We start from the raw sequence: 17,675 nt of genomic DNA on the forward strand, positions 1-17,675 counted from the left end.
CCCAGCGCGCTAAGCGATTATGCCACACGGCTGTGCCACACGGCTGTTCTGAAGATTGAGTGCGAAACTTAAATCTAAATACTACCGTGAATGTGTTGACTTGTGATGGCGCTATTTAACTTCTCACAAGTGGCAGCGTGGATTCGATCAATATACAGTTGCAAAGAAAAATTGGGAATCGTTCTGTACAGATTGCATTCTCATTTTCAGTTTTAAACTACAAAATTATCAACCTAATGAGGAGATTTGAAAACATAAAATGCACGATTACTAAAGCTTATTGTTTCAGCTACAACATACGTATGTTTTAGAGGAAATGGAGCAAAATCAGATGAGGTAAAGGTGCTTAAATGTTGTCAAGTCAATGCATGGTTTTAAAAAAAAAAATCACCTCCCATAGACATAACACGTAAACTTGTCTGATTTTGAGTCTTTACCTTTAATCACAATTTCTAGTATGATGACGTCATCATATTTCAAAACCATCACATGGACTTGAGAGGCAAATGTTCAAAGTACAACATATCTGAATTTGGGATAATATTGAGCTTAAAAAACAGAGATACGAGCAAATGAATGTCTGAAACTGTACCTCAAAAAAATCAATTCCACTTTTTTTATTTAAAATGACGATATGATGACGTCATCGCGTTTTCCTGGCAATATTGATACTTGGAATGTTATTTACAATTCATATACTTTTGTAATATGCAATAGAAATATAGGGTCAACGGACGATTTAAAGAGCTATGGCGAAATAAACAAAGACACGTTTTTTCACTATGTTTGCAGAAAGACGCGCACGCGGAATTTCAACTTTGACGCCAGTGCATTCCTTTGTTATAGGTCGAAATCGATCGGAAATCAATGGATATTGTTACTCAAAGTATAAGGAATTCAAATCAGTCAAAAAAATTGCATTTTCATGTTGCTTACGGGCTCTGCGCGCGAAATTGCGCGGACGGACGCGCACGCGAGAAAATGTTTGAAACGCTTAAAATTGTCTGAAACTTCGAGATTTCCCACTGGGAAGTCGTTTTGAGCCTTTTAAAATTTTGACGCGCGCTTACGCGCGCGTAATGATGACCTGTGTAACTAGCGTTAAAAAGTAAGATAGAGCGTGACCTGAACTTCATGTCCACCGAAAATGATACAGAAATGACATCTAGTTATGAAGTTATGATCGATCATGTGACAAGGTCCGAAAATCACAAAATGGCGCCTAGATGACGTCATAGATATGTTACTGTCATGAAAACCTTATTGTGGCTAGATTTTGTCATGAGACATGTTGACTGAAAATGTCATGTTATTTTGTAATGTCATTGTTGAGATATTGACGACACAAAATTGTCCAGAAAGAAAGACGAATAAAAAAAAATAAAGAGAGATTTTGACAATCACAATAGGTGATACGCTGATAGCGTATCACCTAAAAAGTGCACAATACATATAAGAAGGCAAGAGTAATCAAAGTGTGGTGCTTGTACACTGCATAAAACTTCAAATTTATAGTATATCTTTATGAACAAGGAATGATTTGTATCTTCTTTTAAATATTGAAAGTCTATTAGACAGCTTTATCACATTTGGCAAGTCGTTCCATAGAACAGGTCCCGTATATTTGAAAGTGTATCTTGAAATGCAATATTTAAAATTTGGGATATACAATCTATTCATCTGTCTAGTATTGTATTTATTCTTATTTTGGATGAAGGAAGTATCAAGAAACCCTGGCAAAATGTTGTTTATATAATGTGTACATGAAAACAGCGAGAAAAAATTTGTTCATATCAAAAATCGTCAATAAGTTATGTTCTTTGAATAGAGGACCTGTGTGGCTAAGAAATGGTCTATTACTAATCATACGGATTGCACGCTTTTGTAAAATAAAAATACGCTGTAAAAGATACTTTGCACAATTTCCCCATACTATGTTACAGTAAGATAATTGAGGCATAATCAAAGTGTGATATAACTTAACAAGAATTTCAGAAGGTACAATTGCACGTATACCATTGATTGCACCTATTGCTCTAGAGACTTTACAGCATACTTCATTGACATGATATCTCCATGTTAAGTGATCATCAATGATAACTCCAAGAAATTTGGTAAAACGAACAACTGGAATTTTAAAGTCAGCAATCTTAACATCAAAATCATCAATGTTTACTACTTTATTTCTTGGTCTAAATATCATACATGATGTTTTGTCTGCATTTAATTTCAATTTATTGGCTATGAACCATTGATGAACTTTCTCTAGTTCAACTTAAAATTGCACTGATACTTTGTGTATCTTTACATGAAATAAAAAAAACTAGTATCATCTGCATATGAGATCAGCTGCAAACAGTTACTGGCATGCTGTAAGTCATTTATGTAAAGTATAAAAAGTAATGGACCTAAAACTGACCCCAGGGTTACACCGGTATTTACAGTCACACAGGGAGAAGAAAAACCATTAAATGTTACATATTGCACACGATTTGAAAGATAACTCTTAAACCAATTAAAAGCTGTACCTCTTATTCCATGAAACCACAGTTTACTCAACAATATAGTGTGGTCAGTACAATCAAAAGCCTTTGACAGATCAAAAAATATTCCTACCAATAAGTTTTTATTCTCTTTATATTATCTTTAATGAACCTCTAGGCATACAGAATTTGCATGTTTCAGAATAACAAACCTTCAGAATGAAGACCCTTATTTCATTTTTAGATTGATAATAATAACGATTTATCACTCATGAATATTGGGGCTTGGGTTCAACCCTATTTCTGTCAAAAACCAATTTAATTGGTCCTAAGTCTGTCACCAGATTGTACTGCCCAATTTAATCAGCTCTATTTTGATAGACAGATTACTCCAAAGGCTTTGGTACTACCACTTTGTAAACTCATCCATTGGCTGATAGTGTAAAGAATTGATATCTAGCAAGAAAAAAGTTTTCGCCACCCTCAACCAATCAGCTCTCAACAACCAAGAAGTTGTGGGTGCCTTGCTCATGTTCATTTGCATGTAGACTGCAATGCAGTGTACAGTTTTTGCCATAGGCTTCATGTGTGGAGAGCCTGCACCAACCTATAGTACCATATGTGGGACTGTAGCGGGAATCTTCACGGGTGAGAAAAAGATCTTACCAGGGATGAATTTCCATCTAGTTTATGTCTGTGAAATTAGTTAGATATAGAGTGAAAAGATTAAGGATAGAGATTTTAACATCTTTAATTCAAATTTAATAGGGGGTATGATTTACATAATTTCTGTCTTGTGAGTATCTAGTAAGGCTCAGATGGATTGGGTGAATACTTAGCATTAGAGTGGAAAGTATGAAGGCTGAATATTTTAGGACAAAATTTTGCCCAAAGATTATCTAATTGGAATATGTAGGATAGGAATATTCTAAACTACCTGTGAATTTGCATTAAACAAGTCAGATTTTCACCCTAAGTAGATTTCAGTGAGCTTTACTTTCAGGCCGACATTTCCTCCACAAAAATACTATGTGAAATGGAGGTTGTAATTGCCACAAACTTTTGTTCATAAAATGAAAAGTACTCATGCTACTGGGGAAAATATTTAATCATCTAAAAGCCGAATACATTATCTGCAATATTCATATCAGATCTCTTGTTTGGATACGAGAACATGTTATATGAACAGATGTGATGGTAACATGTAGAAATAAGTCCGCAGAGATAATTGTGTGGCATATGAGGACATCATACTTGAAATACTAGGGCGCCCTCACTCAGATTATTACATTATATAAAAGTTTATGTATAGTATGGTACATTCTTATAGTAACATTCGGAACTTACCATCAACAATCCCATGTCTGCACCCTGCAAAATGTCCCAATGTTCAGGCCTGGCCTGCATGTATGTGTCAGAGATAGGGTCAATGATAAGTGTACTGAGTATTTAAATGCTCACATACTAATGAGCATCCTATTTCGAAATCGTGGTTTGCACAGGCCAGTACCAGCCATCACTTCTTCACTTCAGCCCTGTCGCTGTACACAAGTGTCGCGACAGGGCTGTACCTACTGGAGGCCACACAATCTTTAAATTCCGTGACGTTGACACTATTCTTAATTTACTACACCATATTTGTTACTCAGACTATGTAGGATGAAAACTTTATCTATTTAGCTTCCATCTTTAGCTATCGATATTGACATACAGATTTCACAAGTTACCGAAAATAAAGCCTTTTTTAATCGTATACGCCGCAGAAATCATAAATGGCAGACATGATTCGAAATGTCAGCGCATCACTGCAAAATGGTGGGCAAAGGGGGCGCTGTCAACCATGCGGGCGTATAAACTCTAGCAGCATAATTTGCATCGATCAAAGGTGGGAAAGATTTATTTTGAATCGCCTAGCGATGATCAGCATTCCAGGTTAAGATTGGACTTTTGCCCAATGTATGTTGCGTGAGGGTTCACTATGGACTGATATACCATGCTCATAGTCCAAGCATTTCAGTTCACGTGAGTGATTCTTAAAATTTGTGATAAGAATGTAGAAATTTTCAACAGTTTTGTTGTGTGGCTGTGTTCGAGGGTCTTTAGTAGACTGGTGTATCAGAGCTCATCTGACGCCATGCTGTGGCGCATGGGGACACCGTGCAAAGCACAGCGTCTGGTCGGGCTAGTGGGAGCCGGGCTCAAATGGGAGAAAACCTTGTTTCTCGGCCCCTCCTAATTAGTGACAACTGAACTAGTGTTGTGTAGTTACTTCCTCATATTAAAAGCACTGTCACTTGCTGCCATGTCAATAGACACCATGGGACGTGTGGGTACCACCAGTGATGGATTATCCAGATAACATGCATTTATACAACTCTTGTGTTTCTACTGAAATAGATCAGTAATGTACTTTGATGAATCTTGTACTACACAGATTTGCTGTCTCAGTTACGACAGTTCTATGCATTTCTCTAACTTTTTTAAACAACTCATAATCTTTATCTCTCCTTTTGTTTTTCTTTTTCTTTTCTCAACAGGACAACAGTAACTTCACTAGAAGATTTTGAGCATAGACTCAACTCAGTAAGTCTGCATCATATTTCTACATCTGTTCTTGTGTGGTGAATCTAAATTTGTTTTTGTTGTGACATATGCCCCTTATCCACTGTCTGTTTCCTTTTCAGTGGCCTAATGTAGCACTAGTATATCGTCGCTGGGGTGACTAAGACCTTGTATCTGCAATTTTTTGAAAATGACTTTTTTTGATTAATGGTCAAATAATGGGTTAAGTGATGTCCTGTCCAAATCCCAACTGTCTTACTCCAAAAATGAAGCCACCACGGCATGTCAAAGGAAAGGCTATCCCATTCACCACAGTGCTTTGGCCGCCATGTTTTTTTGCTCTCCTGAACATTTGACATTTCGTCAGCGCTCATCCGAACCGTCATATATGTCAGCAGTGTGCGAAAACACGATTTCGAGAAAAACGCGTTTGAAGTTTGGGGGTCCTTCGAAGTCTAGTGTGAAGAAATTTCTTGCTTTTATTCCTGATTGTTTTTTTAATGAAAAGAAAGGCAAATTCCACACAATTCGTATAATATATGTATTTTAAAACTTTTTAAAATTTTAATTTATGAATAAAACTAATGCTACGTTCTTGTGTGGTGAATCTAAATTTGTTTTTGTTGTGACATATGCCCCTTATCCACTGTCTGTTTCCTTTAGGCATTGTAATGTTTTTTTTAAGTCCATGTATGACACTGTATGCTTGTATGATAAACCAACTTTGAATTGCATAGTGGCGGAAGTGATGTGAACCCAAATCAATGTGCATAATTTACATATGGATTGATGGAATTAATTCTAAACGCATTAGGACCATTCTACTGTAAAGACAGTTACACCTTTTGAATGAATTTTAGTCAAAAATGTTTCTGGTGCCACTTCCGGGTTTAACCATCTGACAAGAAAAAAGAAAGAAAAGAAAAAGCTTCCGCTTAATTTCTGGTGCTGCTCCAATTCCATGACAAGATGATTGCTTTGAAAAAAAATATATGGGGGGGGGGCACACAAGTTTCCTTCATTTTCTTATTTTCATTTCTTTTATTAAATATGAATTTTTGAAATGGCTGAGATATCCAAAAACAAGGTGAAACAAAGAGATCCTAATAAAGGTGGGGCATGTCGCCTTTTATTATTATCACTCTTGGGGACATCTCAACCACTTGAAAAACAGTTTTCATTAAATAAACGTTGAATACTTCTTAAAATCACATGCTCTTTCATATTTCATAAGAGGTTTCTCCTTATCTCACTTAGGAATGTTCAAAACATGAATCCCCACCTCAACCACTACTGTACAGTCCCTTTAACTACGAGTGGGGACCCCCCGCGGCTCGTGGTTAGAGCGCTAACCATAAGATTTCTCGTGGCTCGAAACATCGAGCAAACGTCGAGGTTTGCTAACTACAAGTGCGTCTTCACGGTCCCTAACTACAAGCTCTAACCTCGAAGTTTCCTAACTTCGAGGTTAAGGGCTCCCGTCTGAACATAACTTTTGTGATACCTCATACCAATGTCACATGTAATGATCAAACATTCATTCTTTCAAATTCAAATCTAGGGCACATACTGTACATGGCAGACATATTATTTCACTATCATTCGAAAGGGTACAATTCTCTTGCCAGCTTTCCCATAAAAAAAAACTATTACGTGATAAGCAAAAACTTTTTGTAACCACGCGTCTCTCTCATTTTCGTCTTTTGAATATGTGCAGGATTCTGAGACAGATTGAAATAAAATTTTGTACACAATTGAATACATCAACGAACGCAAACATGGATTGTAGTGGTTCACACAAGTGATAGAAGGTGTATTTAATTGTCCTATAGACCCAAATAGTGTTTATACACGTATATGTTATATATATACATGCATGAGATTTCTCCGCGGATTTTGAAATTCTGGGGGGAAAATACACAGTCAGGAAACTTTCCATGATTTTCCTCTTTTTTTTTTTTGCTTTTTTTTTTTTGCAGCCACCATATCTCGCCGTACTATGACGAGTACTGTATAAGGCAACGGATGCTGCGTGTGTGATACCGTAATAGCTGTGATGTATCGGCATTGCATTGTGTGAATGGTGATGAGTGCATTTTTGTCAGCGGGCAGCTGTGCGATGTTGCATGCATGATGATGCGTGAAATGGACTGTACGTATCAAAGAGTACAGAAGCTAGAGTGCACGTGCACTTCTATACTCTTTGCTGCTAAGTACAAGTGGCGTAGATGTGAAACGTGCGTGTCGTTCTAGCTTGCAGTGTGGTGTGATGCACACATGTGTGAGGCTGTAGCTGCTATTATGCATGCTGCCGCAGCGTTCAGCGCGATGCGCTGCTATTGAATCCCTCCCGCTGATTGCGATGGACTGATGGTTGGCGTGACTACATTTGTCATCGTGATTTTGTGGACCGATGAGAGTATTTTTTCTTCAACGAGAAAATGAAGACCCTCGATAAGGATGACCCTCATTGTCAAAGATGTCTCCAATAAGTTCAAGTGGCAGTGGTTGGACTATGAAGTTGATCTCCCAGCAACATTTTCGTCCTCTAGGCCAGCTAGTCAATCGACTTCCTCGGGACCTGGAACTTGTGATACATCATCCGCCGCAAGGATTCGCTTGGGCGATACGATAAAGAAAGCTGAAGAGGCAGGGAGAGCATTTTGAACTGTACAATGTGCCACACACTCATCAACTATGGAAGCCAACAATGCTAAGCTGTGATTTATAACACTTTTTTTGTACCCGTATGAACTGAATCCAGCAAGACGTCACCTGGGTGTACATTACTGTGATGTATTATGGCCTCACATTTGAGTAGGTCCTTTAGATTTTGCAAGTGTCATTCATGAGTTCAGTTATCACAATGTTTATCTGTAAAATGTACCTCATAACAATAGTAAATTTCAGTTGTAAAATGCATTAAAATAAGTTTTTTCATACTTTAAATTTCAAAAAGTCCTCACCGTAGGAGGGGTGACACCCCCCTCCCACACCCTCCCCCCGCTCGGTCGCTCCGCTCCCTCGCAAAGTCCCTCCTCTTTTTCTTACATTTCTCTGTCTCATACCTGATATATACATACATACCCTTTTCATTCGAAAATATATGGTATTTCAATGTATGATTTTATGATTTCCTCATGTTTCGATATCACAGTAAATAGAAGAGAAAATAAAATACAGTCAGTATTAAACAATGCTTCATATAAATGCAGAAATATTTATTTCAAAATCTATCAATATCTCACATTGGAAAAAAAAATGATGACCATGTCCTTGAAATACAATGGTTAAATTTCATTCAGAATTCTTAAATGTACAAATCAAGATGCTGTGGTTAAATAAATATTGATATCAATTCAAGGAAAAACCTATTTTGACTTGTGGAGAGCATTGTACACAATACACATTGACATAATTTACGAATCATTCAAGAGATTGAAAATGGATTGCAGCAACAGGCCAACTTCCTCCAAATATAAGTCAATCTCTGATAATTCAGGCGAAAAAAAAAATCAGCATGACATAGCCTTCGTTCTTTTGTGCATCCCTGTGTCTTACTTTAATTTTTGATATAACTATAGTACTATCTAAACAATGTTCCTACTTATTAAAGCACACTTGGAAGAAGAAATGAAGTTATTACATGCGGTATCTTTCAGGTAAAACAATTGATCATTGTTTTTAAAGAAATAAAGTTAACAAAACTTTCCATGTATTTATCTTCTTTTTGGTTACCACTCTCTTGAATAAAGTGTTGGAATGGTAGACATTAAATCATCATTATCATCATGAAAGCAGTACTAATACTTTATGGAGTGCACATATCCACAAAAAAAAAGGTGCTCAGTACATTCCAATCTTGCAAAGGTGTAGCTAGGCAACCAGAACTCATGATTCTGGTTGCTCACAAGAGAATTTATACACCGATGCAAGACACAAATTTTACAGTTGTGTAACAACATGGCATTTGAATATATTGATATAAGATCACCAGATCCTTAGTTTAACAACACACACACACATCTGATATCTCATGACACATCTGCAGTCATCAAGAGCTAATAAGAATTTGAAAAATCTGTGTCCAGTTTTAGTATCAGATGATTTGAATGAGCATGCACTTCACACAAAATCCTGAATGATATATAAGACATTACTTACATGTAAAAATGAGAATGCACAACATGGTGGATACATATGGTTATGACCATACTCACAGACTAGAAGCAGCAGCAATGAGAGTGCATATTATGGCGAGTATGATTGAGATGGTGCTGGCAGATTATGAGCAGAAAAAAATAATGCATATTGATGATAAAACAAACGAGTTTTGTCCATACTAAACAAATAAGACTCACCTTTTCTGAGTATATTTCTAGATTTAGAGGCTGTAAATACAGAAAAGAAAGCAGGTTATTTTTCTTTGTCAGCTCTAGAGCCACATAACTTATATTATGGTTGAAGAAAATGCGCAACGATACGATGGGACCTTTGTGAAGCATACAAAGTGTTCTTCCACTGTCTTCCTCTTCTGAGCATCCACATGTGTTGCTCCACCCTCTTTTCTTTTTCTACGATCCCACTGTGACTAGTCATTTTTTGTAACAGTTCTTACGTACCTCTCCAAGATGGCCAGAGTATCCGAAAATAACTTTGATTTGCTCTCCAACCCCAGTAGGTGAGGGCACCGAGTATAATACAGTGCGTGTCTTCCTGCTACTTTTTGCATTTAGGTTGGCTTTGCTGGTCACATGACGGGTCAACCATTCTCTCTTCAAAGTCAAACTACCATTTGAGATTGGAGTATTCATTACGTATTCATTACTGACTTTCATCATGTGTTCACTACCTATCTAAGCAATCAGATCCTTTCATCTGACACATTGCTGACCTACATGTAAGATAAAACTTGTCCCCCTTACCCTCTATGAGCTTCCCAGATTTCTTTGAAGTGTATTCTTTGCCATTATTTCTTTAAGTTTTTAACTATCATATTTTTTGTGTCCTGATTTCATGTGGAGTGACTCTGGTAACAGATTAATTAAGCTCTTGTAACTCCTGGTTGTATCCATCTACATGTGCATTCTCTGGGTATAGAACATTTACTTTAATATCCACATCCATAATGAGTGTGGTCCTCATGATGTTCATTCTGGTCTTACACTTATAATTGGGTGCAGCACAGAAGAGCAAGGAACTGGTGGCATGCTGAATAGACCTCTTCCTGGCAGAACTTGTTTGAGCAAGATTGATGAATGTCATTGTCAGGAGGGGTGTCTGGTTGATAAAACAGAGCTGCCAACCGTTCCGAAAAATTCGTATTTGTTACGAAAAATCGAAGGGAATACGAAAATACGAAAACGTCCTTAGAAAGTACGAATTCACAGTGGGAAAAAATAATGGGTAAAAAAATGGCAAACGCACGTCGCATTTGCCATGTTATCTGTACTCAGCTGGGATATCGATGCAACGCGTACGCACCGTATGTGGAAAGCGCTGAGTAGAAAAGTGTGCGCACACGCATATTGCTGCTTGCGTACTGTGTACACCGAACAGAACTTTGCGCGCGTGAATCCCTGCCGCCTACGGACCCTGGATGTTTACAATGGATCGCCGTGGTATCCCCATGTGTGGCCGGCTGGGGAGCGTGAGTATAGTAGCTTAGCTACACACTAGCCAGCTGCCACTACAGTACCCTATGTCGTTTTGAGGCGGGGTAGAAAGCGTTCCGTTGTGCAATGTCTGCTTCTTTTTCTCTTCTTCTTCATCCGCTTGTTCCTTTCCTCCCAAGTACGAAATTATTTTTAGAGTGTTGTGTGTTTTTTTTTATAACGTTATTGCATCATTTTCTGCTAGGAAGAGGTGAGTTTCTGTTCGTGTATTGATGTGCACTGCAGTATTGATGTGCAGGTGAAAAGCGTTCGAACTTTCTTTCCCGAGTAGAACTATCGTGGAAAGTCGATGTATTTCTAGGCCTATTAAAGGAGATCTCATATAACAGAATACTTACAACGAACTATTTTCCGGTCAAAATGAATTAATTTCCTTTGTTTTGTATCGTTTATTGACTTGATCCCAAGGATCTCGTCGCAATACCGAGTTTCCAATGTGTATTTATTTTTGCGTAGCTTTCGGTGCTGCAAAATTTTGCTAGGGCCTAAGCTTACTACTAAACTTCATTTCTGTCGTTTCTCACACCTCGTTTGGTACGATTTCTTCTTTTTTTATATCACTTTATCCGTTCCCTTTATACTTTGAAGTATTTAAACGTATAATTCTCTTAAGTGTCTCGCACTGTTATTTTCGTAACGGCGATTTCTCCGCTTCGCTGCAATACTTTTTCGAATCGAAGCGACGGAGTTTGATCCCAGCCGCTTCGCTGTGCTGTTTGTTGTGTTTTCTAAATGTTTGTGTTGTTGGGAGGTGTTGATACTGTGACTTTGTATTTGTTATTCATTTTCCTAGGTATTTATCTCGAGGGATTATGCGTGTTTCTTAATGTTGATAGGAAAAAGCTAAAATGATCTTGAGTAATGTCTGATGGTGATGATGATAACTATGCTGGTGACTGGTGTAAAAAGACGGCTTCCTGTGAATGCTGAGCGTACGTGACGTTTGTTTTATTTCCCTTTCCCTCTTACTCTTCTTTCCCCCTTACTATTCTTTCCCCTCTCAAGAATGATGAAAAAAGGGAAATTACATACACCTCACAACAAAAAGAGCCACGTGCTATAGCAACCTTCGTAAAGTTAAATCTAAATGTTCTATATCAGCAAAGAATAAGGGGAAAACACGAATGACAGAAATAAAAGCGAAGAGATCGTGTATGCAGTCTCTTCGGCTCGAAGAAACTTGACACCCCACCCCTCTCCCTTGTGGAAATTTCCACAAAAGCAGGTGCCACACCCAGGTGCGTGCCAGACGAAAGAATGCGCGCACTGGAATAAACAGCGTGTAAATATCCTGGAAATATTGATCGAAGAACCAGCTCATTAGTTGAATTAAAGGAATCATTGCAAAGATGTCATGATTCTATTTCTATAGCCTTTCTTTTTGCGCATAGTAGGAAACATCGAACAGTCGATTATAGTGTACTTGATCGAATATCTTATGTTCCCTGAACAATAAAAAAAGGATTGATTATTCAGTCAATTAAAATGCAGTCACAGAAATACATGAAACTGAAAGGTCTCGTATGCCCAGACAAATTCACTACGACTCACGAGTAGGTCCAATGAGATGCAGTCATCACCTGGTTAGACAGCAAAATACAACGTGTAATGACGATTAATTTCAGTTCACGCTCATCAAAACTGCTTATTACTTTTCAAAGTTTTGGCTATCAACATTCGTTCGTGGGTGTATTTTGTTTGTTTGTTTTGTGTGTTTTCCCCTCGTGAAAGACGTAATGATTTCTTCGTATCGAACGTAAACTGCATGTTTACTGTAAACAAGCCATTCAGCTCAGCTCAGCTATGGCGCATTCGATCCATCGAACTTGCAGTAACCTCTTATAGGCAGGAGCACATGGCGCATTCCTAAACTTGAAAGTGAAGCCACGTGTTTGCACATCGGCGCTTCCACACACAGCGCGGCATTTTGCGATCATCGTTATAGCAGACTTTCCGATTCCAGTCAGGGGAAAAGGAATTGGAATACTTTGGAAAATACTAATGTATAAAATCCAATAAAATGAAAAAAGCCTGAAAACAACGCATGATTATGTTTTAATAGTAAACAATAATTGGAAACACAGAACAGAGTTTTGCATCCGCTCACACAGAAGCTCTCTTGAGAAGATGAAAGCATTCCCCGTCCCCTGCTAGATAGTGGAAGCTTCCATAATCAGCCCAGCAAGTGTTTGGAGGTACATACACTGTACATGTACTTGCACTTGTACACATTCATTATTGCGAGAAAGCAATCAATCAACGCTGAACATTGCGTAGTTTGGCATCTTTATTGTGCTGGTGACCAGCTCGATGCTTCGGCATGTGTCATAACGTTATGTTTAGAGCCTGTAGGCCTCATAAGTCAACGTGTTTAATTCATAATAGCAAAAAGAGGAAAATTGAAAAAATACGAATTCTGGTGGAAAAATACGAATTTTGGAGCTGCTGAGTACTAATTTGTGCTTCCAAAGGTTGGCAGCTCTGATAAAAGATATAAAACAAACACATACCAAAACTAGAAATGTCGCTTTGGCGACTGGTATGCCTCCGCCATAATGTATGATTTTCCCAATAGGTCTAGATAGTACATGTGGACACTGTGTGATTACATTTTCACAAAATTGGCAAAATATTGGAATGACAAGTTTGTCACAAATGTGTTGAATGTTCACCTTCCTTGAAGTAGGTTTAATTGGATGAATAGGAGAGCATGTATCTAGGGATTTAAGGACTTTAACTTGACTATGAACCATTCATACATTTAGGCATTGAGTAATTTTCAAGGTACAGGTGTGGAGAAAAAGTGCAATTTCTGAATTGAATAGTAAATTGTTACCATTTTCATCTGGCCCTTGACCCTAAAGTTCATGAGATAATTACTTTCAGGTAGAACATGCATAATATGTACTAAGTTTCAAGGTAACTTGAGCCACTTCTGAGATATGGAGGAAAAAGTTAGTTCAGCACTTTCAATTGATCTTTGACCTTTTGACCTTTGAGACAAAAAGAGAAGAAAAAAAAAATTTCCAGAGAATTTCTATTAGGTTACACACGCATACACCAAGTGTAAAAAAATAACCCTGCTGGCATTGCATAAATATGAGGGTAATAGTAAAATTTTGAAGTCTTGCACTTGACCTTTGACCCCATGAACCCTATATTCTCTAGATAATCACTTCCAGTCAGTACATGTATATACTATGTTCCATGAAGATACCTTGAACAATTTTCCAAGGTACAGAGAAAAAAAAGAAGATTTAATATTTCTACTTGACCTTTTGACCTTTGACCTTTGACCTCATGACCCAAACTTTCACCAGAGAATCTTAATTGGGTAATACATGTATACACTAAGTTTCAAGAAAATATCTTCAGGCATTCAATAGATATGGTAGAAATAGTGAAATTTTATGTATTTGACCCTGACCTTTTGACCTTTGACCTTTGACCTCATGACCCAAACTTTCACCAGAGAATCTTAATTGGGTAATACATGTATACACTAAGTTTCAAGAAAATATCTTCAGGCATTCAATAGATATGGTAGAAATAGTGAAATTTTATGTATTTGACCCTGACCTTTTGACCTTTGACCTTTGACCTGATGACCCAAACTTTCACCAGAGAATCTTAATTGGGTAATACATGTATACACTGAGTTTCAAGAAAATATCTTAAGGCATTCAATAGATATGGTGGAAATAGTGAAATTTTATGTATTTGACCTTGACCTTTTGACCTTTGACCTTGAGCATGTGCACCCAAAAGTTGATAGGCACAACTTCACCCCCTAATACACATACATGCCAAGTTTCATTAGAATACCTCAACAGGTTTCGATAGTTACCTTGTCCACAAAATTCATTACGGACAGACGGACAACCCGAAAACATAATGCCTCCGGCACCACTTCGTGGCGGAGGCATAAAAATGAATACCTCTGCAATGTGGAGCATAAATGGTAAATATCACTACATTGTTTGTCATAATTCCTGATAAGAAAGAGGTGTACACTAGTATTTTGGGTGATTTCAATTTGGTTCAAGCTGGATACAAAACATGTATACATCAAGCTTCTTTTCTTTTTTTGTTAATCTATCAACACAATTCACTTTATTGTCCCCGCCGAACGAGTTCGAGCAGGGGACTATGAAACGGGCTCCGTACGTGTGTGTGTCTGTGCGTCCGTGCGTCCGTGTGTGATCAAAATGTTCAATTTGCTACTTCTCTGTCATTTATGAGCCAATTTTGATTCTGTTTGCTTTATATGATGGCACTACATGGGAGCTTTAAAACTTCTACACAGAATTTCAGTTGTGACCTTTGACCTTGACCTTTGACCTATATTGTACATTTTGCTACAAAATGCTACTCCTTCGCCATTTCTAACCCGATTTCGATTCCGTTTGCTTTATGTGATGGCACTAGGTGAGGGCTTCAAAACTTCTACACAGAATTTTGACCTTTGACTTTTTTGACCTTTGACCTTGATTTTTGACCTATATTGTACATTTTGCTACAAAATGTTACTCCTTCGCCATTTCTAACCCGATTTCGATTCCGTTTGCTTTATATGATGGCACTAGTTGAGGGCTTCAGAACTTCTACACAGAATTTTGACCTTTGACTTCTTTGACCTTTGACCTTGATTTTTGACCTATATTGTGCATTTTGCTACAAAATTCTCCTTCGTCATTTCTAACCCGATTTCGATTCCGTTTGCTTTATGTGATAGCACTAGGTGAGGGCTTCAAAACTTCTACACAGAATTTTGACCTTTGTCTTTGACCTTTGACTTTGATTTTTGACCTATATTGTACATTGGCTACAAAATGCTACTCCTTCACCATTTCTAATCCAATTTCGATTCCATTTGCTTTATGTGATGGCACTAGGTGAGGGCTTCAAAACTTCTACACAGAATTTTGACCTTTGACTTCTTTGACCTTTGACCTTGATTTTTTACCTATATTGCACATTTTGTTACAAAATGCTACTTCCGGCGGGGACATATATTACGCACCGCGTAATTTCTACTTTTCCTTGTTTGAAAGCAAATTATTTTCAAACACATATTTGTGCCAAGGAAGACAAATGATATGTTCTATTATAATCAGAATTGGTAATAGATAATGGATGCAATTGGTAGACAAGCTACATTCTCCTGTTAGTCATGTTTGCTACAATATGACAGATAGAACATGTCATCCATAGTACAGCTGCAAACATTCTGCTGGGAAGGTCCTGGTACGATTGGAAGGCAGGAGGGTGTTGCTACCTTCTCTGCTTGGGTGTCGACCATATCATCCTTCTAATTTGCTAAGACATGACTGAAATAACATCATTACATACAGATTATTCATGCATATTCTAAAAAGATTGATTTAGCAATATCTTGTCAGTTTTTCCTATGAGATCATAGGCTATTAGAAACAGTTACCAGTAAGAAATTGTTCAGTGCCGACACTCTGCTGTGAAGTTCCTGATGGTGCTGCTTGGCTGTTCATTACTGGTATCGCTGGGATGGAATCAATCTTGTTGATGCCAACTGTAAAGAAAACCAGAATATACATGGTACATATATATTTCATTGTTTTATCATATCTTTTACAGATTGAATTTGTCATTACTTTGATCAAGATTAACCTGTTTATCCTGCAATTCTCTGAGAGCCCTAAATGCCCACAAATGACTTTTTTTTTTTGCCCATTGACAGAGAATGGACAGATTGGTAATCTGCATCTGATGCAAAAGCAGTCAAACCATACATGCATCCTCTTTCCAAGGTCAACTGCATGTACCTTCAAACAATGCAAAAAACATCAAGTGGACATGACGTATAGAGCAAGCGCTGATGGGCTTACAAGCTGTTTTCTTACGTACAGGGCACCTGAATGGGGTCAGCTGAAGTCAAAATCTATTGAAATTGGCCTTGTTCGCTACACACATCTTCAGTTTTATAGCAAAACAAGGGCCTATTATCAAAAGTTGGAAAGGTTTATCAGACAAAATGCATGCGGTTTTAACACGGAAAAAGAACCGACATTGAAAGAAGAATGCCTAGTCTTTAAATGAAAGTCATTGTTTTTGGTCGGTATATCATCCATGAAGTTTAAACATTAATTTAGGCTACAAAAGCACACACTTGTGTCTATATTTTGAAAATGTGGTGTACCAGGTTCCCATAAATGAGTTGACACCATGAGAACCTATGATGGCCTCGGATTTCTAGGTACCGGTAGCACTAGATCCTATCCAGTCAGCTAACCGTATACACATGTACAACAAGAATAAAATTGCAGACAGTCGAGTCGAACGTTGCACTCTTGTCTTTAATCAATTCTCCTCCTTGCTGTCTATGCACAAGCCCAGGTGCGTGTGCGCATGTATGTGAAACGATAAAACTGTGAGTGAAACAATGAATGGTACACTGTATGAATATATCAAACATACATTTCTTGGATCACAATATAGGTTGAATGTATATGTATATAATTCTCCATTAACACACAAAAAGGTTTGCTTCTTCTGAACAAACAATAGTACACTGTCTTGTACTGCATCATTATACATACACATTTTGTATCCATGCATGTATTCACTACACATCATGAAATGGCAGCTTTGTAATGTCATTATCCATCCGCTGTTACACTATAGCAATGTTGATACACTTTGTACACTGTTGCAATATCAATTTTCTGTTGCAATGTCAACAAGAAAAATATTGTTTAGAGGCTGTAATATACATGTAAAGACCCTATACCAGACTTACAGACTTGTGATCTTCCAAGCTTAGAAGCTTTACCCTTCTGGACGCATTCGGATTGTGATCCTGTCCCAAGCTGTGAAGTGATGCAATAAATTGCAAAAGTTTATAAAAAATCCAAATTAACGTACACTACACATTATATGCCTACATGTAGCACTACGCTTGCCTTCATGTTTCCGCAAA

General features: G+C 37.6%; 1 protein-coding gene across 1 annotated transcript in view; it reads left to right on the forward strand.

Annotated features, from left to right (window-relative positions):
* LOC140232380 (nuclear distribution protein nudE-like 1-A) overlaps positions 1–17,675 on the forward strand; it is a 225,960-nt gene that overhangs the window by 95,175 nt on the left and 113,110 nt on the right. Inside the window, exon 4 of the mRNA XM_072312507.1 lies at positions 5,021–5,066. Coding sequence (XP_072168608.1) covers positions 5,021–5,066 — 46 coding nt within the window. The remainder of the gene's footprint in view (positions 1–5,020; positions 5,067–17,675) is intronic.

The sequence above is a fragment of the Diadema setosum genome, chromosome 8, assembly GCF_964275005.1.
Source record: "Diadema setosum chromosome 8, eeDiaSeto1, whole genome shotgun sequence".
Classification (NCBI taxonomy): domain Eukaryota; kingdom Metazoa; phylum Echinodermata; class Echinoidea; order Diadematoida; family Diadematidae; genus Diadema; species Diadema setosum.